The sequence below is a fragment of the Dendrobates tinctorius genome, unplaced genomic scaffold (assembly GCF_039654945.1).
Source record: "Dendrobates tinctorius isolate UK_male_01 unplaced genomic scaffold, ASM3965494v1 ptg000068l, whole genome shotgun sequence".
NCBI classification, from domain to species: Eukaryota; Metazoa; Chordata; class Amphibia; order Anura; family Dendrobatidae; genus Dendrobates; species Dendrobates tinctorius.
This window is the reverse complement of record NW_027361736.1, coordinates 2,872,604-2,897,923: the sequence shown is the minus strand read 5'-3', so window position 1 is coordinate 2,897,923 and position 25,320 is coordinate 2,872,604. Positions and strand designations below refer to the sequence as shown.

The following is a 25,320-nucleotide window of genomic DNA, read 5'->3' as shown; positions in this document are numbered from 1 at the left end:
CTACTGGGACTGGTATTTCCGGCTGGAAAGATCCAATATCCATGAACCTTGCCAGCTTGATAATACCAGGCCACAGCAGTCTGCTTACCTTGCATGGTTAGCAAAAATAGTGGGATCCGATCCAAAAAAAAAAAACAGCATGGGGTCCCCCTATTTTTGTTAACCAGCTGTGGTGTAGTGACCACTGTGTCCGCTAGGGGGCGCTATGTGGGAGTCCTAGGACGGATAGCCATGTCCAGAGTGGTAACAGGAGCAGGGTCCTAAATGACCCTTATGTATCCCGAGGTGGGTGGCCTTGGGATGAAGGCTTGATTATGTGCTGATCAGCAGAGCTGATCTTTTGTTCCAATGTGTTAGGGAGAAGCCTTCAGGTGATTGATGAGACGGGTGGGATCAATCACCTACAAACCCACCTAGGGGCAGGTGTCTAAAACGCCATGGTAAAGTATGTGTATGAATGGTTGAAGGACCTGTGATGTGATCCAGTGAGCGTGGTTACAGACCATATAAGGTGGCCAGGGTAGGTCACATGAGTGAATGCTTGGACCCGGATGGTCCGTATGGAAGGTCTCGTCAGACTGCCAGGAAGGTGTGTGCACCTTCCTGAGTGCACGTGTGTAGCATGGCTGCACATATCTGCGAGTTCCCAGGAGAGGGAATGAACGTCCGCACTGAGAAGCAGCCATGAGGTATCCCGGACCGGGGATATAACTGTGAAGCTAGAGAGCCTGCGTACGAGTGATAAAGCCTGTGTTACCACAGGGTTAACAGAGTGGAGCTCTGTCATTGACGCTATGCTGATCTGATATTAACTTTATGTTGCTGATGATGGTTTATGTTGCATAATAAACCGAATGGACTGAGTTATGTTGAGAAACCTGTGCCGGACCTATTTATTGGCTGTCTAGCGAGTATCCCCTACCTTAATGACAAGCGCTACCTTACAATGCCAAGGAAAAAGCAGACAGCCGAGGCCTGGCATTTTCAGGCTGGCGAGGCCCATGGATTTTGGCCCTCACCAGCCTAAAAATAGCAGCCCGCAGCCGCCCTAGAATTGGAACATCCAAAGATGCGCCAGTTGTGGCACTTTACCCGGATCTTCCCACTTGCCCTGTAGCGATGGCAAATGGGGTAATATTTGTGGGGTTGATGTCACCTTTGTATTGTCCGGTGACATCAAGCCCACGGCTTCGCAATGGAGAAGCTTCCATAAGACACCTATCCATTACTAATCCTATAGAAGTATGGTAAATAAAGACACAGCCAGAATAATGTCCTTTATATGAAATAATGACAGATTCCTTTAATAATCTTAATTAAACCATACTTAATACATCGCCTATTCAACCGAAGCTCTCGATCTCCTTTAAGAGAATTAAAATAAAAAAGCAACAGTATACCATACCTGACCGCCGAGAAGATATACATTCTGTTCCACGACAAGTCCAGCTCTGCTACATCTGGATGCCTTCGGTGAATGGTGGCATTATGCCACCATCCAGTCTGACATCCAGACACAGCGGAGCTTGTAGAGGACCACCGGAGATAACTCGGTCTCCGGCGGTCACCTGTACTGCAGTTCTCACATTCAGATGATCAGCTCACCATGAGAACTTGCCTAGTGACCGGAAATACCCCTGATGGTCACGTGCACGGCAGTTCTCGACGCGGACTTCCAGATGTGGCACAAGGTAAGACGTTATTTAAATTAGTTCACGCACTTAATAGGTATGTGACAAGAAAGATAATGCGGTTTTACCGCATGTAACGATAGTCTATAGGAAATTTATGCTGCGGAGACATAGCGTCTCCGCAACATAAATAGACATGTTGCGGTCTGGAAAGACGTGCTGCATGTCTGTTTATGCAGAGATGCCGAGGGTGTCTCTTAACGAATAGTGGAGAAGGGATTTCTTGAATCCCATCCACTATGCTGTAACATCTGGCCACTGTGGGTTTGACGCTGTGAATGTACGCAATGTCCAACCCGCAGCGTTTACTGACAGTGGGAACATAACCTAAGAAGTATTATTGTTACAGGTAAATACAGAATATTACTGACCATCAAAGGTGCAAATGGGGGCAGTATTAATTTCTATGGGCAAAATGTGGGCACTGTTTTCTAGGGCACTTGCACAGGGCAGGGCATTCATATTTTCTAGAGAGTAACTTTACCATCTAGAGGGCACAAAGGAGGCATTTACTTTTTAAAGGGCACAGTGGTGTGCATTCCTATGTGGAGTAATTAAAGGAGCACAGTTTTTGTGCAACACATGTGGGGCAGTAACTGGGACACAAAGCAACAGAAGCTCAACACTGGGGTATCAGTAGGATGAGGAGATTGTGCAGGATGGGAACAGATGGCGAAAGTGCTAGAAAAGCAACAAGTCAAATGTGTCTGTTGTAATGTCTCAGATGAGTCCTGGCTAGAGAAGTTTTGTCAGTCTGGGGCAGATGGAAGAGACCAGAAAAGTGAAAAATGTCATCAAAAAGAATGTCCGCTGTAAATCACTATCTATAACTGTACTCTATTAACTTATATGATCTACAAAACTGATATCTATCACTATATGATCACCATATGGCAGTAATATCAGTGTTGGTCTTTGTAAAGAGATTTACTTTTAGTAATTCCATGGGCATCGGCCGAGGTTCCCCTGAAGCCACAATTAGGGTGCACCACCATAGTGGTTATGAAGGTTAATTGGATATGGGCTCACTCAGATGTTTCACCATGTTTTCCCTCTCCCTGCCCTTACCACCTCTCCAACACAAGCTGAACACCTAGCTCCGCCGCTGGGTAACAGCACATAGGCTTCGTCACAGAATGGTGTACCTCTCAACTTTTATAAACAGAGAAAGAGGTATATGTATTGTGGCACAAAAGTAATTTTGCCCCTATTTTTCTCACCCACTGCGATGACCCATTCATGGCCCCATAAAATATGATGCCAAATAAAATGTTGCTCACAGTACGATATTCCCACAGTGAGTTTTTCCACACGTACAGTATTATAACCATGCAATGAATTATTCCATAGTGCAGTCCTCTCGCACAGTAAGATGTCCCAAAATTATCCTTCCTCCAACAAAGTATGGTGCCCCCAGTGACTCCAACACAGTGATGTCCCATAGTTCTCCCACACAATTACGATGCGTCCCCAGTCCCTCAACCCAGTAAGGTGCCCCCAGGCAACCCCACAGAACAGTAGGATGGCCCCCACAGCCCAACAGCAAAGTACATATGCTCAGAAGCAGTCATTCAAACTTTATATTGGCCCCCATAAAGTATAGTGGCCCACACACAGCCCACTACACAGTATAGTGGCCCACACAGATCCCTCTTCAAAGTTTAATGACCCCCACACAGTATAAGGGCTCCGCCACACAGTATAATGGCTCCCACACAGCGCTGCATGCAGTAAAATGGTCTCTACAGTGTTTACCACATAGTATAATGACTTCCACACAGCTCCAAAATACAGCATAATGAATTCCCACATATTATAATGACTTCAACAGCCTTTGATTGTTCCCATATTTGCTTACACACAGGATGATGGCCCCACAGTATGTATTTTTCTGTGATTTTCAAATGTATTCGCTCAGCAGATATTGAGCGTGTTATGGTAAATGCTTGTTACAGAAACTTGCACACTGTATTGAACATGAAGTCTAAGGGATAACATTTCTCCTTGTGGAAAGTGCCCAACTTGGTGTATGGAGACTTATAGGCCATGCTGTACTCCTTCGGGAATTTAACTTTGCAAATATCCCCTTCAGAGAGAAAATGTACAGGAATTTAACTGATACCCATTGAAGGTAGCAATCAATCCTTTAAAAGGGCTATGCAACATGAGTTGGGATGAAAGCCAAACCAGAAACTCCATTTGCTAACATATTTCAGGGAATTTGCACCTCATCAGTGATAGGCACGAATAGAACTGTTTGGTTGGGTGAGAGACCTTTGACAAAGGGTCTAAAAGAGGCTTTACACATAGCGATATCGCTAGCAATATCGCTAAAGCGTCACCGATTTTGTAACGCAGCAGCGATATTGCTAGCGATATCGCTATGTGTGATACTCACCTCCGACCGGCTCCCCCGCTGGTTATCGGTGATCGCGTGAGATAGTCGAGGTCCCTTTCTCAGTGGCTGCTTCCTGCTGGCGCCAACGAGCGACGCGTGGACGCAGGCGGAGGACGTAATCATCATCGTCGCGTCTGAAAGGTAAGTAACTACTGCTGCTGTGTCGCTGGTGAGATCTGCCTGTTTGGCAGCTCACTAGCGACCATTTAGCGATGCACCAGCGATCCTGACCGGGTCGTATCGTGGTTGGGATCGCTGGTGCATCGCTAAATGTAAAGGGGCCTTAAGGGGTAAAGCTTATCTATGTCTTGAGAGCAGAGTTGACATAGGAAGACTTCTGGGCCTTGCAATGCTTACCAAAGAATTTGACTTGCAAATCTCTTCAGAGAAGAGGAGGGCAGGAAATATAGTGCCACCTAAAGTCACAATATTGACTTGTAGGATTAGGTGGCACTATAGTCCTTAGCCCTTTTTCTCTCTGAAGAGGTAATTTGCATGTATTAAAGTGGCCATTCATATATCATTCCTGCTGCTCCCATGAGATATGGGCCTTTTAACTTCATGCTAGTTTGTATGATCTTTATCAAGGACACATTGCTCACAGGGTTCTCTGATGTGTTTTTTTGGCTGCTCTGCATTATTACCATATAAACAATGGCACTGGGGACTGGTCCTCTTGAACCATTGGCACTCTGCAGTGTGGATAACAAAGCATCCTACAGCGCACATTATCTATAAAGATCAGGTCGCACAAAGCACAATGTAGATGCAGATAATGTCTGTATGGTGCTGTGGAATTAATGGCACTAGATAAGTGAGTGAAATAAATACATTAGAGTCATCACTGAACCAATTAAACCCTTCATGCAGTTACGGAGGCTAAAAGCATAGAAAATAGAGGAAGAGGTTTTACATTAATGCTGTAGTACAAATACTACATTATAATACTGTATAATACATTTGAATATTGTAAAACATATTATAGGACAACAGGATATAATTTGCTTATTCCAAAAATATCAACACTAGTAATCTTTTTCTAATACAGCAGTTGAGTCTTGCAATCTAAATTGTCCTCAATTGGACTTAACGGGGCTGTCAGGGACTTTTACATTGATGCCCAAGTCATCAATATCTGATCATGGGGGGTACGACACCTGTCACCTCTGCTAATCATCTGTTCATGGAACAAGTCAGTTGTGGAGCTGCACTGCACAGCTCCGTTAATGGAAGAGTATGCGGCCTGATAATGTAAATCCACCACCTTTTCAAATCAATAAGAAGAGCTTGTGAAGTAGCCGGCTGCAGGCACGATACCCTTGACAGCGCTGTGAAGCTCCGCGATTGGGCCGTTCTAGCTGCTGCTGCTATGGAGAACAGATGATTGATGGGGGTGCTGGGAATCACATCAACAACCGAACAGATATTGATGACAGATGACAAACAAGGCAGGTAAAGCAGAGCTGTGGATCATTACTAATACTTCTTGCACCTCTCCACTCTAAACTTTACAGGCTAATCTCTCCACAACGGAGATGAGAAGTTAGAAAATAAAAACATTTTACTCAGTTCTACAGCCACTATTTCCCTGAAAATTCTGCTTTACTATTTTGCTTTGTTTAAATAAGCCACATTGATATGGACCTTTTCATTTAGTACTATCATTTAGACTTTGTTAGCCTTTAAAAAATTTTGGTGCAAGCAATTACCTTCAAAAGTCACATGATTAGTGAAAGGAAGTCCACCTGTGTGCAATCTAAGTGCTACATGGTCTGTCACACAGTTTCTGAAAGGCCACCAAGGCTGCAAAACCATTATGCAAGAGGCATCACTAACCAAACACCACCATGAAGACCAAGGAAACCTCCAAACAAGTCAGGGACAGAGTTGTTGAGAAGCACAAGTAAGGGTTGAGTTATAAAAAAAATACCAATCTCTGATGATCCCCGGAACACCCTCAAATCCATTATCATTTAACAGAAAGAATATGGTGATACAACAAACCTGCCAAGAGAGGGACACTCTCAAAAACTCTCACCATGGGCAAGGAGGGCATTAATCAAAGAGGCAGCAGAGAGACCAAAGGTAACCCTTGCAGGAGCTGCAGAGTTACCAGGCAGAGACTTGAGTATCTGTCCATACAACCACAATAAGTTTTATACTCCATAGAGGTCGCCTTTATGGGAGAGTGGTCAGAAAAAAAGCCTTTACTTAAACAAGAATTATAAGGCTCGTTTTGAGCTTGCCAAAAGACATGTGAGACACTCCCCAAATACAGGTGCTTCTCACAAAATTAGAATATCATCAAAAAGTTAATTTATTTCAGTTCTTCAATACAAAAAGTGAAACTCATTATATAGAGTCATTAGAAACAGTGATATATTTCAAGTGTTTATTTCTGTTAATGCTGATGATCATGGCTTACAGCCAATAAAAACCCAAAAGTCATTATCTCAGTAAATTAAGAATACTTTATAATACCAGCTTCAAAAAGGATTTTAAAATGCGAAATGTTGGCCTACTGAAATGTATGTTCAGTAAATGCACTTAATACTTGGTAGAGGCTCCTTTTGCATCAATTACTGCATCAATGCAGCGAGGCATGGAGTCGATCAGCCTGTGGCACTGCTGAGGTTTTATGGAAGCCCAGGTTGCTTTGATAGAAGCCTTCAGCTCGTCTGCTTTGTTGGGTCTGGTGTCTCTCATCAAGCACAGTGATACTGTTGTTTTTAAACCAGGTATTGGTACTTTTGGCAGTGTGGACAGGTGCCAAGTCCAGCTGGAGAATGAAATTTCCATCTCCAAAAGCTTGTCGGCAGAGGGAAGCATGAAGTGCTCTAAAATTTCCTGATAGACGACGGCTGTGCTGACTTTGGCCTTGATAAAACACAGTGGACCTACAGCAGCAGAGGACATGGCTCACGAAACCATCATTGATTATGGATACTTCTTACTAGACCTTGGAAATCAAGGTCCCAAAGTCTGGAGGAAAACGTGGAGAGGCAACAATCCAAATTGCTTGAGGGCTAGTGTGAAGTTTCCATAATCCGTGAAGGATTGTGGAGCTATGGCATCTGCTGGTGTAGGTCCACTGTGTTTTATCAAGACCAAAGTCAACGTGGCCATCTACCAGGAAATTTTAGAGCACTTCGTGCTTCCCTCTGCCGACAAGCTTTTTGGAGTTGGACATTTCATTTGAGACCAAATTGAATTTTTTGGCCACCAAGGTAAACGTTATGTCTGCCGCCAAACCAACACAGATCATCACCCCAAGAACACTATTCCCACAGTGAAACGTGGTGCCAGCATCATGCTGTGGGGATGTTTTTCTGCAGCAGGGAAAGGGAAAATGGTACAAGTTGAGGGGAATACAGAAGGTGCAAAACACAGGGATGTTCTTGAGCAAAACCTGTTTCAGTCTGTCAGCAATTTGAGACTGGGACAGAGGTTCACCTTCCAACGAGACAATGACAAAATTATACTGCTAAAGAAACACTCGAGTGGTTTAAGAGGAAACATGTAAATGTTTAGGAGTGGCCTAGTCCCAGCCCAGACCTTAATCCAATTGAAAATCTGTGGTCAGACTTTAAAATTGCTACTCACCAGAGGAAATCCCCTATCTTGAACTAGCAGGAGAAGTTTTACCGTGTAGAATGGGCAAAAAACCCATTGGCAATATGTGGAAAGCTTATATGTATGGGGTAGGTCAAAGGCTGTGAAGGAGTTACGTTAAAAAAAAAAAAAAAATGCTTCCACTAAAACGTTGCTTTAGTCCCAGATTATTTATTTTCACAAAGGCTAAGGCTATGTACACACGTGCGGAATTGCCGCGATTTTATGTGTTTTGCCGCGAAAACGCATACAATAAGCAGCCCATTGAATTCAATGGCATTCCGCACATGCTGTGCTAATGCTGCGTACTTTTCCACGGTGGAATCGCATCGCGGAAAAATATGCAGCATGCTCTTTTTTTTGCGGAATCGCGGCAATTCCGCACACATAGGAATGCATCGTTCAGCTTACTTTCCGCATGTGGCTATGCCCAACATGCGCAAAGTAAGCGGAAAATGTGCGGATGGTACCCAGTGTCTGGAGGAGAGGAGACTCTCCTCCAGGCCCTGGGTACCATATCCCTGTTAAAAAGAGAATTAAAATAAAAAAAATCGTGAAATTCTCACCTTCCGGCGTCCCTCGCAGTGTTCCCAAGCCTCAGCGATGCTCCCGCCAACTCCCATTCCCAGTGATGCCTTGCGACAATGACCTTTGATGACGTAGCGGTCTCGCGTGATGCTAGGTCATCTGGGGTCATTGTCGCAAGGCATCGCTGGGAATGGGACTTGCCAGGCGCATCGCAAGCATCGGGAATGCTGCGTGGGACACCGGAAGGGGAGAATAACATGATTTTTTATTTATTTTTTATTATTATTTTTAACATTATATCTTTTACTACTGATGCCGCATAGGCAGCCTCAATAGTAAAAAGTTGGTCACACTTGTCAAACACTATGTTTGACAAGTGTGACCAAACTTTCAGTTTTCCAAGTGATGCCACAGATCGCTTGGAAAACGCTAGCATTCTGCAAGCTAATTACGTTTGCAAAACGCAAGTTTTTCGCAGGAATTCCGCATGTGGATTTTCTGCGGCAGGGAGTTGCAGAATTGCCGCGGCAATTCCTCACGTGTGCACATAGCCTAAAACCTGGCACTGGAGGTCCTGATTATGTACACCTGGCTAGCTATATGTCTAGAGCCAGGCCCTTTTTTCATTTGTTGTTCAGTCAGCTGGGGGAAGCTGAGCAGTCTATGTTTTGGAGTTGGCGAGTGACCAGCAAATGTGGGCTGTATGAGAGGTGAACACTTCTCTGTGGTAGTGGAGCTGAAGAGAAACCAGTGTTGCTTTACAGACTGACTGACAACTAATGAATGTGCGGTGGTGTGAGTACAAGCTTGTTAATGTACTGGGCCTACGCTGACAAAAAGACTGATACTTATTATACATTTTGGGCTAAAGAAAAGCTGTTATTAGGTTTTGATTTTCTTCTGTTGGAGAGCGCATTTTTCATTTGGTGTGTGGAGAAATGCAATAAACTGTACCTTATTTTGTATCAAGACTTGTGCCAAGTGCCTTCTGCTGAAAATGAATCCCTACCATTCTAAGATAATCATGAATGAGATTTGCCAAAAATTCTAGTTTGACAATTATAGTGCTTACTCTGTGAACAGGCTTTTGATGACTTGACGTATGAGTAAAATGCTTGCTCATCAGAGGAAATGATCTTTTATGGAGCACAAAAAAAAATAAAAAAAATAAATCATCATTCTTGTGCTGCATTGTCCTGTGTAACCTAGATTCACACAGCTAAGAACCATGGCAGCCTATGCACACTAAAGGATCTAGTATGGATCACTTAATGTACATAGTTTGCTTCAGTCTGCGTGTGTTAGCCAAAACATGTCCAAAAAGACAGGCGTACTACATTCAGAAAATAAAAAATAAGATATTAATGCTATTATACAATTTAAATAAAGGGTTAGAAAGGTGTACACAAAATGGATCCAAGGGAAGAGAATCCTGGGAAGAATAATTAATCAACCCCAATAGAGGACTTGTATGTGACCAGGAAATGAAAGATCCAAAGTAACGTCAGAAGAGACCTGTTGTCCCACAAAATATAGAATGATAATGTGATGAAGGCGTTAACTGCTCCTACCCCCCCTGCCAGGGCCTGTAAGCATATTGAAGAAAACAATATTTAGTGCTCCAATGCTGAATAGCAAGGTCTTTTAGTATGATAATAAGGCCCAAAACAGAACTTCAAAGCTTAAGTAGGAGCCACGTCAGCATGGGGCAGGAAGGTGCCTGGGGGCGTCAATTAGAATATACCTGTCAGCTAGACACAGAAATATACATCCATGGTCTCTCCCAGCCAACCCGACTCCATCCTAGGATCATGGATTATGAGCACATCTTTGGAGTTATGGACTCATGAAAAATATCCGAGTGACCCTGAGGAAATCGCGCATCTGGCAGTGCGACTCCTGAGTCGGTGAGGGCTCTGGGTCCTGAGATATAGAGATTGGCCCTCCACAGCGACCCAATGGGGCCATGTTTGCTCTCCACACGACAGGCAAAACAAACCGCATTTACTGGTACCTCTTATGTGTCCTGATCCGATCATGCTGTTGAAAGTTACCCCCATTCTTAGATATTGGGAATAAGTTCTGCAGGGAGCTAAAGGGTGGAGATTATTAGCCCACCCTCTAACACAGTGGGAGGAGCCTAGCGTGCTTAAGAACTAGCAGCACATGGCAGAGACTCTCTCACAGAAGAACCAGACGATGATGATCTAAGAAACGAACTGGGGACAGATCTGCCAAGGGGAGCAGCGGCCCACGCTTTGGGGTCTGTCTGGCAACTAAGATTCTTGTACCTGTGGACTGCAGAGCTCCCGGCACCCACATGCAACCTACAATCTGGTAAATTGACCTCCAGCTTAATATCGCTAAGTCTTGTACCCTTATTGCTATAATTTACTCTGACTGCAAATCTACTGCAATTCTATTGTATAGCTTACTGTATATTTCTGTAATTATCTAGTGCGCCCTTAAGGCAATTACACCATAAAATTAATCTTGGGCTGATGCTTTTACTCTGATTACGCATCTTAGAATACTCAGCGGGTAACAGGACATCCTCCCCGGCGGCCATTTGCTCTAAGTGCAGTTCCCTTACTGACCTGAGAGACGAAGGAGGCGCCGGAGAGCTGTGCCTGTGTAGTTATGTCACATTGGTAACGTGGGAGGAACGGGTCCTTTCCTCCACAGATAATATTGGCTTGGACCCGCAGAAGAACTGATAGGCGCAAAACAGCTGTTGTCGTCCTTCACTTCCCCGCTCCCCCTGCATGTTAAAGGGTTGCCCCGTCACATGGAATAAAGGACATTAACTTTTTCTAAGAAGCAATGGTGAGTGCGATTTCTTTTTTCAATATTGAACACACTTGGTATACAACACATTTTCATGCACCACCTAGCTCATCATTATGTGGTTTGCTTCATATTCAGGACTGATTCAGACTGCAGTCAACAGTTTAGTGCTGTTTTTTCTGTGCGTTTTTTCTTTAAGTTTTTGCTACTTACTATAGAAAGATAACGTATAATAGCAGTATAAGAACACATAGCACATCAATCGTAAGTCCATCTATAACCAGTCTATGGCATTGCATGTGTATACCGCAGGAGAAACCCGAAGCAAAGAGGTAAACGACAGAACAATGATAAGGGTCAAATGACAAAGGAGCAGCACACCCATGATGAAGTGCGGGAGACCCCAACATGCATTTACAGACCATTACTGAGATAGGAGATGGCGGCTGCTACTGATCACATCCATTCAGATAGGAGGGGAGGAGCTCAGCCTACAGTCATGGCCAAAAGTATTGACACCCCTGCAATTCTGTCAGATAATACTCAGTTTCTTCCTGAAAATGATTGCAAACACAAATTCTTTGGTATTATTATCTTCATTTAATATGTCTTAAATGAAAAAACACAAAAAGAATTGTCCTAAAGCCAAATTGGATATAATTCCACACCAAACATAAAAAAGAGGGTGGACAAAAGTATTGGCACTGTGCGAAAAATCATGTGATGCTTCTCTAATTTGTGTAATTAACAGCACCTGTAACTTACCTGTGGCACCTAACAGGTGTTGGCAATAACTAAATCACACTTGCAGCCAGTTGACATGGATTAAAGTTGACTCAACCTCTGTCCTGTGTCCTTGTGTGTACCACATTGAGCATGGAGAAAAGAAAGAAGACCAAAGAACTGTCTGAGGACTTGAGAAACCAAATTGTGAGGAAGCATGAGCAATCTCAAGGCTACAAGTCCATCTCCAAAGACCTGAATGTTCCTGTGTCTACTGTGCGCAGTGTCATCAAGAAGTCTAAAGCCCATGGCACTGTGGCTAACCTCCCTAGATGTGGCCGGAAAATAAAAATTGACAAGAGATTTCAACGCAAGATTGTGCGGATGTTGGATAAAGAACCTCCACTAACATCCAAACAAGTTCAAGCTGCCCTGCAGTCCGAGGGTACAACGGTGTCAACCCGTACTATCCGTCGGCATCTGAATGAAAAGGGAATGTATGGTAGGAGACCCAGGAAGACTCCACTTCTTACCCCGAGACAAAAAAAGCCAGGCTGGAGTTTGCCAAAACTTTCCTGAAAAAGCCTAAAACATTTTGGAAGAATGTTCTTTGGTCAGATGAGACAAAAGTAGAGCTTTTAGGGTAAAAGCATCAACATAGAGTTTACAGGAGAAAAAAGAGGCATTCAAAGAAAAGTACACGGTCCCTACAGTCAAACATGGCAGAGGTTCCCTGATGTTTTGGGGTTGCTTTGCTGCCTCTGGCACTGGACTGCTTGACCGTGTGCATGGCATTATGAAGTCAGAAGACTACCAACACATTTTGCAGCATAATTTAGGGCCCAGTGTGAGAAAGCTGGGTCTACCTCAGAGGTCATGGGTCTTCCAGCAGGACAATAACCCAAAACACACTTCAAAAAGCACTAGAAAATGGTTTGAGAGAAAGCACTGGAGACTTCTAAGGTGGCCAGCAATGAGTCCAGACCTGAATCCCATAGAACACCTGTGGAGAGATCTAAAAATGGCAGTTTGGAGAAGGCACCCTTCAAATATCAGGGACCTGGAGTAGTTTGCCAAAGAAGAATGGTCTAAAATTCCAGCAGAGCATTGTAAGAAACTCATTGATGGTTACCGGAAGCGGTTGGTCGCAGTTATTTTGGCTAAAGGTTGTGCAACCAAGTATTAGGCTGAGGGTGCCAATACTTTTGTCCGGCCCATTTTTGGAGTTTTGTGTGAAATGATCAATGTTTTGCTTTTTGCTTCATTCTCTTTTGTGTTTTTTCATTTAAGACAAATTAAATGAAGATAATAATACCAAAGAATTTGTGTTTGCAATCATTTTCAGGAAGAAACTGAATATTATCTGACAGAATTGCAGGGGTGTCAATACTTTTGGCCATGACTGTATATCTCCTCCCGGCTAGCTTAGAATCCCAACCAGTAGCAGCCGCCATCTACTATCTTAGCAATGGGAACGTTGGTGTCACTGAATCCTGACTGTACCTCAAAAATGCAAATTTTGATAATGACTGATCAATTCTGGCAGAGAAAGAAGCAGATTTCTCCGATAAGATATATTCCAAAGGTTGCTTATTTTTATGTGTACTATTGATTTAAGAAATAAAAAGTAAAACTACAGTTACTCTTTAAATAAAGCGCAATTAAAATAACTTATGGGAAAACTGAAATGATTTTTAGTTCTTATTTTGCCTGGAAAATCCAGCACGTGGTTATTTTATACAAAGAACTGATAGAATAAATAGCAGCTCTATTATGGCAAGTTTAGTTGGCACAATGCCCCCTCATCAATGTACAGAAAGGAAATCTGCACAACTTTATACTGCTTTTCCCAGGACTGTAAGCAGCCCCAGCCCGGCTCACTATATCCAGGATGGCAACGTTCCCAGGGACAAATGCTTTCTAGCAGAACCGATGTGTGAGTGATGACGTGGAGTCAGGGGATAAGTGGGGGTGGGATGAACACAAAAGGGGAAGGAGAACTGAAATTCTGGCAAGAATGTACAAGATTCAATAAATGGATGGGAATTCATGGCCTAAACGTACTGTCAGCTCAGACCTTGTGGAGCAACTACTACGCCAACTTATGAAAGGTAATGGAGCTAGAGACACAGTCACTACAATTATTCACACTGAAAAGGAGTCATGCTTTTAATCTTTGTAAATTAATTAAATATCTATCACCCTGTTCACACTCTGCTTTTACTCTTCCAACGTATACATATTAAATGTGTCTACAGAAATCATTTGATTACACTATACCTAAGCAGTAAACTGGATGTATTTTATATACACACACACACACACACACACACACACACACACACACACACACACACACACACACGTATTTATACAGTACAGACCAAAAGTTTGGACACACCTTCTCATTCAAAGAGTTTTCTTTATTTTCATGACAAATTGTAGATTCACTCTGAAGGCATCAAAACTATGAATTAACACATGTGGAATAATATAATTAACAAAAAAGTGTGAAACAACTGAAAATATGTCTTATATTGTAGGTTCTTCAAAGTAGCACACTCTTGGCATTCTCTTGATGAGCTTCAAGAGGTAGTCACCGGAAAAGGTCTTCCAACAGTCTTGAAGGAGTTCCCAGAGATGCTTAGCACTTGTTGGCCCTTTTGCCTTCACTCTGCGGTCCAGCTCACCCCAAACCATCTTGATAGGGTTCAGGTCTGGCGACTGTGGAGGCCAGGTCATCTGGCGTAGCACCCCATCACTCTCCTTCTTGGTCAAATAGCCCTTACACAGCCTGGAGGTGTGATAGGGGTCATTGTCCTGTTGAAAAATAAATGATGGTCCAACTAAACGCAAACCAGATGGAATAGCATGCCGCTGCAAGATGCTGTGGTAGCCATGCTGGTTCAGTATGCCTTCAATCTTGAATAAATCCCCAACAATGTCACCAGCAAAGCACCCCCACACCACCTTCTCAATGCTTCACGGTGGGAACCAGGCATGTAGAGTTCATCCGTTCACCTTTTCTGCGTCCCACAAAGACATGGTGGTTGGAACCAAAGATCTCAAATTTGGACTCATCAGACCAAAGCACAGATTTCCACTGGTCTAATGTCCAATCCTTGTGTTCTTTAGCCCAAACAAGTCTCTTCTGCTTGTTGCCTGTCCTTAGCAGTGGTTTCCTAGCAGCTATTTTACCATGAAGGCCTGCTGCACAAAGTCTCCTTTTAACAGTTGTTGTAGAGATGTGTCTGCTGCTAGAACTCTGTGTGGCACTGACCTGGTCTCTAATCTGAGCTGCTGTTAACCTGAGATTTCTGAGGCTGGTGACTCGGATGAACTTATCCTCCGCAGCAGAGGTGACTCTTGGTCTTCCTTTCCTGGGGCGGTCCTCATGTGAGCCAGTTTCTTTGTAACGCTTGATGGTTTTTGCCACTGCACTTGGGGACACTTGCAAAGTTTTCCCAATTTTTCGGACTGACTGACCTTCATTTCTTAAAGTAATGATGGCCACTCGTTTTTCTTTACTTATAATTTGCATTATGGCAAGAAAAAAGCAGCTAACAGTCTATTCAGTAGGACTATCAGCTGTGTATCCACCAGACTTCTGCACAAAAGATCTGATGGTCCCAACCCCATTTATAAGGCAAGAAATCCCTCTTATTAAACCTGACAGGGCACACCTGTGAATTGAAAACCATTTCCGGTGACTACCTCTTGAAGCTCATCAAGAGAATGCCAAGAGTGTGCAAAGCAGTAATCAAAGCAAAAAGGTGGCTACTTTGAAGAACCTAGAATATAAGACACACAGTATTTTCAGTTGTTTCACACTTTCGTTAATTATATAATTCCACATGTGTTACTTCATAGTTTTGATGCCTTCAGAGTGAATCTACAATTTTCATAGTCATGAAAATAAAGAAAACGCTTTGAGTGAGAAGGTGCCTCCAAACTTTTGGTCTGTACTGTTTATCTCTCTGTCTACTAGCTGAAGAGCCCAGCGTTGCCCAGGTATAGTAACTAAAGGGCATGTCACACTAAGAGATATCGCTAGCAATATCGCTATAACTAGTGACGTTATAGCGATATTGCTAGCGATATCTCTGTGTCTGATACTTACCTACGACCGGCTCCCCCGTTGCTTATCGCTGATCGCGCGAGAACGTTCAGGACTGTTTCTCGTCGTCAGCTTCCTGCGGCGCTTCCTGCTGTGACGACGAGCGACGCGTGGAGCCGGGCGGGAGGACGCAGGATCGCCTGGTGTGACAGGTAAGTAGCGATCCACGTCCCCAGCGATGTCGCTAGTGAGATCTGCCTGTGTGGCAGCTCACTAGCGACCACTTAGCAATGTGCCAGCGATCCTGACCGCGTCATATCGCTGGTCGGGATCGCTGGTACATCGCTAAGTGTGACAGTACCTTAACTGACGTCCCGCTCTCTGCCTCTGCAACCTGGGAAGTTCAGACCCAACATTTACTAGAAAGTCAGCTGCTTTAGGGGGACTGTGACCTGTTTTGTGAAGTGGTGACATTTAGAAAATTCACCAGTCCGAGGCTGTTTGTATACACAAAGCCGACGGCAGAAAGTCAGCAAAATAAGCGGCAGTTTGTCTAAACTCTGGCCTCAGCAAATCATTTCTTCATGGGAGAATAATTTGATATTTTGGCTGCCTTGTCCACTATCTTAGCCATAACATTTGTAATGCTTTCATACACAACGCAATGTGAAACAGCAATCTTCCTGGCACTCGCCACCCATCTGGACCAGTTTACGCTACCAGCTATCGTTACATACTATGGATGCTGCCAGGCAGGGCCGGTGTTTGGGACAGGCAGATGCCTTAGACCCCCACCTACAAAGGGGTAGGGGTAGGGGTACCCACACCTTGCATCTGCAGCCCATTTATCAATTGCCCAGAGGGTGTACAGCAGTGAATAATGCTGTGCATTGCTCTTAAGTCTTGGAGTGTCTCTCGCAAAGCCCCTTGAGCCCCCCTGTCTCTTTCTCCCTGCAGTTAGATTAAAAGTTGAGAGTGTGGGGGAGGGGCCGATTACAGCACAGTGACAGCCAGGAAGATGCCTCCAGAGTCCTGATCACGGCTGCTCCTAGCACTGTCCTGAGAATGGATATGCCTAAGTGAAGCCACAGAACCTGGTAAGAGCAGCAACAACAGGTCAGAGTGCAGTGATTTACTCACTGTGGTCCGGAGCTCTGTGCTGATCGCTGCAGGATCAGGATTGCAGCCACATACAGCAGCGATCAGCATCAGCTCTGACCACAGTCACTAATCACTGCTTGTAATGTGACAGGGCAACCTCCTGTCACTACAGTCTGGGTGACACAAGACAGGGATATTGTCTGCTGAATGAGGGATTATATAGAAATAAATGAATTCCCATGTGAAATAAGGGTAAACCATACACATATATAGTACAGGTGTGCATAGGAATCAGCGTTTTTGGCGCATTTGAGTCAGCATTTTTGGTGCATTTTTTTTTTTTGCTGCCAAAGCCTGCTCTCTTGGCAGTAAAAACACTGCTCTCAATATACCCATTTTTTAGGGTATGTGCAGACGATCCGTAAATGGCAGCACTTTGGACGCAGCGGACATGTGCTCTGTCTAATGTGCTGCCAACTTACGCAGGTGATTCCACATGTGTTCATCCCATCCACTATGCTGTAACATCTGGCTGCTGCGGGTTGGATGCTGCGGATGTACGCAGCATCCAGAGTTTACTGATTGTGGACACATACCCTTAGAGCTTTTGCTGTTTTTTTTTTTTGTATAGTATTCATTTTGTCTACAGTAAATGTTTAATAAAGTTAGTTTTATTCACCAAAAACGCAGCCAAAAGGGCGCATGCGCCGGCAAAATCATACCAGCGCACGGTCAGCGTACCCAACGCTAAATATAGGGTACGCTGATCGCATGCAGCGTCATGCGCCCATAGGAGGAGCTGACCGGAGGAGGCGTGGCCGGGGCGGTGCTTAGCGGCAGCCCTGCTCTGTGCATCCTAACGCAAGTCTGAAAGTAGCCTTACTTTTTTTTGGTTGCTGCAAAATGCTGCAGAGCCTTCAATGAATTCTAGGTAAAGGATATATCTCCTACAATAAAGTGCTTGCTTGCACATAAATAATAATGAGATACCATAAACCAAAAAGAAATGAAAAAGCAGCAACCAAAAAATATAGTGCAAATGAATGTGTATCTGAAATGAAGTGCTTGCGTGCACTAGAATTCAATGAAGGCTCTGCAGCATTTTGGATTAACCTACACGTTATAATCTGCGGTTCAGGTGCCAGATATCTGTTCTAATTATGTTTTCATTATGTGAGATGTAATATTTTTTCACTGTTTAAATATTTTTTTTTTTGCACTATGCACTTTGATATGTGGATATTATGTGTTTTCATTAATTTCATGTATCGAAAATTTTTTATAAAAAACTTTATGGATTTTCTGGTCTGAACTACAGGTATTCTTCTTTGCCATTACTCATTTGCATGATTTATTCCGGTGTTTTTTACTCTTGAGTTCCACAAGCTTGATTAGCATTTGCATTTAATATCTTATATTTTTTAACTATATTTCTTCAATAAAGATTTTTTTATCTTTAACATTTTTTGGGGGGCTACGCAATGTTTTTTCCTCCAGCTTTATAGCTGGTGGTTGTGTTTGTATACACCTAAAAAAAGAACCTAGACATGTTTGATGTCTATGAACTCGTAATGACCTGGAGAATCATAATGGCAGGTCAGTTTTAGCATTTAGTGAACATGATTAAAAAAAAAAATCCAAATAACCGTTGTAGAATTGCACTTTTCTGCAGTTTAACTGGACTTGGAATTTCTTTCCTGTTTTTGAGTACACATATGGTAAAACCGATGGTGTCGTTCAAAAGTACAACTTGTACCGCAAAAAAAAAGCCCTCACATGGCCATATTGACAGAAAAATAAAGTTATGGCTCTGGGAAGAAGGGGAGAGAAAAATAGAAATACAAAAACGAAAATGGGAAGCGGCGCGAAGGGATTAAGACAGGCCCATTTGTAAAGACCATAAAAATTAGCACTATAAGAAAAATATGACTTCTACTTCTGGAACGTATTGCGGATTTTAAAACCACAAAAAAAAAAAATTCTCAGGGGTGGAGCAGGAATAAAATGAGCAAAAACTGGTGACTTGAGAGATCCTCTAAGTCAGGGTTCCCCAACTCCAGTCCTCAAGGCCCACCAACAGGTCATTTTTTCAGGATTTCCTTTGTATTGCACAGGTGAAGCAATTATCACCTGAACAATACAAAGGAAATACTGAAAACATGATCTGTTGGTGGGCCTTGAGGACTGGAGTTGGGGAACCCTGCCCTAAGTCATGCGGTCTCGATTGCCAGCTGCATTTAAGAAGTTAAGCTGCTGTATTTACTTGGAAAATCCATTTCAGGATGGCAATCATTTTGTTTTAGAATGTTTAGCTCAAGCTCATCCACCTAGGGAGCAGAACTGCAAGCTCCTCAGTGTCCCTCCTGCTGCTGAGAGCACACATTGCTCAGTAGAAGCTGTCAGGCTCGGTAGAAGGAAACCTAGTACACTTGGACTCATACATTTTATTTTATACTTGGGTCATACCAGGATCTTACAGTCAGATTATACAGCCGCTCTTACACGGATTTTCAAAATGAATGCACCAAGTCTCAACAAGTGTAATAATAATGTACAGTTTGTATTGTGAAATCTGGTGACCGATCCACTTTACATAAAACACGCCGACTGGCTAAATCTTCCTGCCAATTGCACATACAACAGTACTGGATTGTATGGATTTCACTTTACAACGGCTGAACAAAGACCATCATCTGCTAACAGTGTTGTAACCTGAGGCCACTGTGATATATTAAGTACCGCTGCCATATTCTTATGGCATGGCTGCCATCTTCTTATGGCATGGCCTAGGGCATTTAGCCACTTTTACTGATGTCATCTTTAGATTTTCCTACTGACTCCAGATAATGAATGTGATATGATAATCTTCAGAATGTTAGATAAAAAAGATTTCATACTAAGTGATAGGGAACCAACCTGTGCCACTTTCACAGAATTCTGAGTGGATCCGCCAGCGTGATAATCAACTTTGAACCTTTTCACCAATTCTTCAAACCTGTAAGAAAGCGCAAGAGATGGGTTAGTTACAAGTCAGATACTGAGGTTAGAAGCCAAATTCTACAACTGTGGGGTCGGAATTTGGGTCAGTAGTGTACGCTAGACATTAGTTTCTTTACAAGGTGTGAGCTGAGAAAACCAAGCGTAGAAGCAATTAAGAGACTGGAAAAGAACAATCTGCACATAAGCTACGCTGGCACAGAGACAAATATCTCCCCCCCAAAAAAAAAAACAAAACAAAAAACACAAAGAGGATGAGATTCTTTGCCCACAAAACAGTTACTACACATGAAGCCAGAGTACCGCTCATCAGTAACAAGCAGATATTTTCCAGAAGCACTCCCTCTTTTCTATACATATCCCGATTTACAAGAAAATCCTATTTAACACTATGAAGCACTGCTAGGGTTTAGTTTAGTTGAATTGGCCAGGCAGTGTTTACCTATCACAATAACAGGGCACTGAGTTGGTTTGGCATAGTTTACCTAACACTTTGGCAGGGCATGAAGTTGGTCAGGCATTGGTTACCTAAATCATTGGCAGGGCATTGAGTTGGTTGGGCACAGTTTACCTAAAACATAGGCAGGGCATTAAGTTGGTCAGGAATTGGTTACTAATCACATTGGCAGAGAATTGAGTTGGTTGGGCATTGTCTACTTTCACATATTGGTCAGGCATTGAAATACTCAGGTTGATGTACTAATATAACAGACCTGCTCACATGAGGATACCAAGACATTATGTTATGATTTAAACTTGGGGAAGAAAAAAAATGTGTGCCTCACATCCTGCTTTGACTGCGTTTTTCCTCACCAAACGTGCTGCAAATGCAGGGCAACGTTTTGGCTGCTTTTTTTGCACTCTCTCATTTATGGGTGAAAAAAGGCTGCAAAAAATAAAAACAGCAGATTTCCAAATCATTTAGGAAAAAAACAAGTGTGTGCATGAGATTTTGTTTGACATTAAGCTTTTGCTGGTACTGTTAAATTCAGTTTATTGGAACTAAAAATGCAGCAAAAATGCAACATGTGAACATAGCCTAAGTGTACTTAACCTCTAGAACCCCAGACTAAATTGCTTTTAGTATAATATCAATATGAGCACACAGACCAGTGTAAGCGAATAGGCCAGTGCACTGTAGATCTGGGGGGACAAAACAGGTACATGATCTTGCTATATCTGTTTTGCAATCAAGACCGTGCTAGTTTCAATTGTGGCAAATGGTACATAGTTTGTGTGCCCATCCATGATGTGGAGGAATGGGCGAAGCTGTACAGGGACACAATTGAGAACAAGACTGGCTTGAGAATTCACCCCAACGCGTGAGACACATTTAGCCAGCCACGTAATAGCCAGACTGCAGACTGTTCTGTAGAATCAGACTCATACTAGGGCCGTCTTTACTTGGCCTAAAGCTTTATTCATATATGGCACCATCAGGAGAATCCATGTAATATTCACACATCAAAAATAGCTCTACAGGTAGCTTTATCAACAATATAAGTGACACCTTTGTAGATCCCAACATCCTTAGTCAATGGGTCCATTGGGCATTATAAGCTTTAGGCCATGATCAGACAGCCAAGGTATCCTGCAGCGCATTAGTTTTGTTACCAGGTATTGGTGAGAATGGCTTCTTTTTCTGAGATGCTTTCTCAGCACATTACCAGCAGTGATAGATGACAGCGGCTTCCCCATCTGATACACCTGTGGCCTAACCACAGAACACGACAAGATATAATAGATGTGGCCCCACATCCATCTGGAGATCAGGGTCCCTGGAGAGGTGGTAGCACAAATGCAGCTCTCTCCATTCTTCTGATTGGGAGTTATAACCATGGGCCACGGACAGTGGCCTAGCAAGGACTAGCTCTTCAGATACACACATCCATTATACCTATGGCATATTTACATGCCATAAGTTTAAGAGCTAGGGAGACCACATAATGCCCACCTTAACATCACGCAAGAATTTTTGTGCGTTGATTCTCTAAATTACTACAGCTAAGAAACTTCTTCAGATCGTATCTCGTAGAACTGCAGAAATGCAAATTCCTCTGGTTGGAAAGGAATATATGATAGGAATTGAGCAGACATAAAAAGTAACATATGACAGATCAGCAGGCGGTGCAGAGGAGATGAATGTGCCATATGTATTGTGTGATTACATGTACAGAAAACATGCTGTTATCGCCATGACAACACTGCTTCCCCATCTGCAGGGAGGTTGGCTTTAGTACAGGACCGATTTCCTGGTCTCACTATTACAGTGTACAGATACAAAGATTCTTCTTTATCCCACTTGTGCCAGGATTCATTATCATTTTTTTTATAATATAGGCAGACAATAAGGCCATACATGTACGGGAGCACACAAATTAATTAGGGCCTATAGAAACATGTAATTATTTTGTACAGCATGACTACGGTAACTGGTTTATTGATATAAAAACTTAGCAATTTTTAAACTCTCACATAGCTAAATTTTTCCCAAAATTCAAATATTTTGACAAACGCAAAGACATATAAACCTAAATTTACCGCTAACAAAGTACAATGTGACACGAAAAAACAAACAAAAATAATTATCACTGGAATATATTGAAGCATTCCAGAGTTCTTACCTCAAACGGACACTGGTCAGAATTCAAAAATTGAGCTTGGTCATTAAGGTCAAAATCGGCTTAGTAACTAAGGGGTTAAATTGATAAATATGCAAAGTCCTTGTAAAACAAGCAACTTTACAATGTACCACTTATTAAAAATCCCCTCCCTTCTCAAGAACAGCGGGATTAATAGTTTGATAGCGCACTGCCTAGGTTACCAGACACTGCTGCATGCAGTCTACTTGTGGTGGCCGGTCTCCTAGGCAATGAGTGCAGCGCTTACAAGTGCTTTACATTATCCATTACTAGCAGTGTGGGGTTTTAGAAATCATCTGTATACAAAAGGTTAGCAGCGCTGCAGTAATAACACCCGTGGTACTGCCTCACCATCTTACTTTTAGTTCAGAGCTTTAGTTGCTTAATTGAGCATCTGATGTGGTGCTCCACGGATGATTAGTTGCTGCATACCCACTCAGAGCAACAGGACCACTTTTTCTAGAAGACTCATTATAAGTAGGATGAAATGCTCCAGCTTCAAGTTCCAAACACCAAAAATAACTCGCCACAGCCCCCGCCACTCTGACTCTTCCTCCTCTGCTTGCCCTCTATAAATTTCATAGGGGAAATACGACAGGGTCATCTTTCACAGAAAAAATAAGACAACTGGCAAGTGCAATGAACACTGGAAGCTGCTATGCAGAAGAGAATAACTGCAGGCTGAGAAATCCCAGGAGAAAGAATAAAGCCATGTTCACACAGCATTTTCGTAACCTGCTCTATTAGCAGTAAAAAAAAATGCTGCATTTTTTTAGCTACTTTTTTGGTGCAGATTACGGTACATGTATGATTTTTCTACTGTACAAAGTTTAATCTATTCTATTACTTCTAAACACTGTTTTTCGGTGATTACTTTGTATCTCCGTTCATAATGCACCCACACACACAAATGATACACCATTTGAAAGGTAAACTTGCCCCCTTCAGCAAGAAAGCAGCCAAACAAATCACACATCTACGATTTGATCACAAAATACAGTTTAAACATTAATTTTCATAAACCTGCATGCAGATTGCCTCTTCAGAGTGAAAGAGGACTTGAATTCTATAGTGCAACCTGTTGGTAGTAGCGATCCTACAAGTCACAATCAACCCTTTAACGAGTCTTGTAATATGACTTAGGATAAAAGCCAAATCAGAATCTCAAATTTGCAGACATGGTGTTTCAGGCTATTGGCCCCTCATCAGTGCAAAGCATGAGAACTGATTTGGCTAGGTGAGATTATAATGGTTATATCTATACATCTCTCTATAACTCCCACATCATCCCATCAGCCAGAGCCACCTGACTACTACCACTAATATCCCACATCATCCAGTCAGTGCCACCTGATTACTACCCCTAATGTCCCAAATCATCCCATCAGCCAGAGCCACCAGACATCTACCCCTAATATCTCCCATCAGCCAGAGCCACCAGACTACTACCACTAATATCCTACATCATCCCGTCAGCCACCGGACTACTACCCCTAATGTCCCACATCATCCAGTCAGCCAGAGGCACTGGACTACTACCACTAATATCCCACATCATCCTGTCAGCCACCCGACAACTACCCCTAATATCCCACATCATCCCGTCAGAGCCAACCGACTTCTACCCCTAATATCCCACATCATCCCATTAGCCAGAGCCACCGGACTACTATCCCTAACACCCCACATCATCTCATCAGCCAGAGCCACTGGACTACTAACCATAATATCCCACATCATCCCTTCAGCCAGAGCCACCGGACTACTACCCCTAAAATCCCACATCATCCCGTCAGAGCCACCGGACTACTACCCCTAATATGCCACATCATCCTGACAGCCAGAGCTACTGGACTACTACCACTAATATCCCACATCATCCTGTCAGAGCCACTGGACTACTACCCCTAATATGCCACATCGCCCCGTCAGCTTGGGGTCAGAACCAGAGCGCTTAGTGGAACGGTCCTAACTTCCATACCGGGGGGTCCCTTTAAGAGAGGCCTGGGGTCAGTACCAAAGCGCAGAGTGGATTTTCCCTGACTTCCATACCAATGATCCCTTTAATAAAAGCCTGGGGTTAGAATCAGAGTGCTGAGGGATTTGCCCTGATTTCCATACCGGAGATCACTTTAAGAGGGAAGATGGGACTATGGGAATGGGTATATGGGCAGGGAGGGGGTGAGTCATTTCTTTCATGTGCTCTCTGCTCCTTTCTGGGGGGGGCAGAAAATGGCTGGGAGCTTATGTTCCCAGGAATACTAGATTTCTCCCACCCGGTCAGTGTCTGCTGACGTGTAGTGGAGTGGGAAAACTGTTGCTCATAGCAACCAATCACAGCTCAGCTCCTTTTAAACAGCTCTGGTGAAATGAAAGATGCTTTGTGATTGGGTGGGGCTATGTGGAGTGGGCGTGGCAGATACATACTTTCATTTGTATATATAAATTGGCTACAGTGGTTCAACGCAGGATGTGCTGTAGATTTTTTTCAGAACAATTTGTGAAAGTTATTAAATGTCTTAAAAATATCTGTTCTGCCCCTGATCTAAGGATCTATGCTTTTAGTTTAGATGAATCTGTGCTGCACTTTATATACAGTGGGTACGGAAAGTATTCAGACCCTTTTACATTTTTCACTGTTTCATTGCAGACATTTGGTAAATTAAAAAAAGTTCATTTTTTCTCATTAATGTACACTCACCCCATCTTGGCAGAAAAAAAAACAAACGTAAAAATTTGTGCAAATTTATTAAAAGAAAAACTGAAATATCACATGGTCATAAG

The 25,320-nt window shown here is 43.0% G+C and overlaps 1 protein-coding gene and 1 long non-coding RNA gene across 6 annotated transcripts in view; one reads left to right on the top strand and one right to left on the bottom strand.

Moving 5' to 3' along the window:
* Nucleotides 1–25,320, bottom strand: part of ADK (adenosine kinase) — a 569,255-nt gene that overhangs the window by 248,913 nt on the left and 295,022 nt on the right. For all 5 annotated transcript variants that reach the window (XM_073581043.1, XM_073581046.1, XM_073581045.1 and 2 more), the window contains one exon: nt 19,814–19,892. In XM_073581043.1, the coding sequence (XP_073437144.1) occupies nt 19,814–19,892 (79 nt within the window). The remainder of the gene's footprint in view (nt 1–19,813; nt 19,893–25,320) is intronic.
* The window catches only part of LOC141095167 (uncharacterized), a 41,752-nt gene continuing 33,189 nt past the window's right edge, over nt 16,758–25,320 (top strand). Inside the window, exon 1 of the long non-coding RNA XR_012233324.1 lies at nt 16,758–16,893. This is a non-coding gene — a long non-coding RNA (uncharacterized lncRNA). The remainder of the gene's footprint in view (nt 16,894–25,320) is intronic.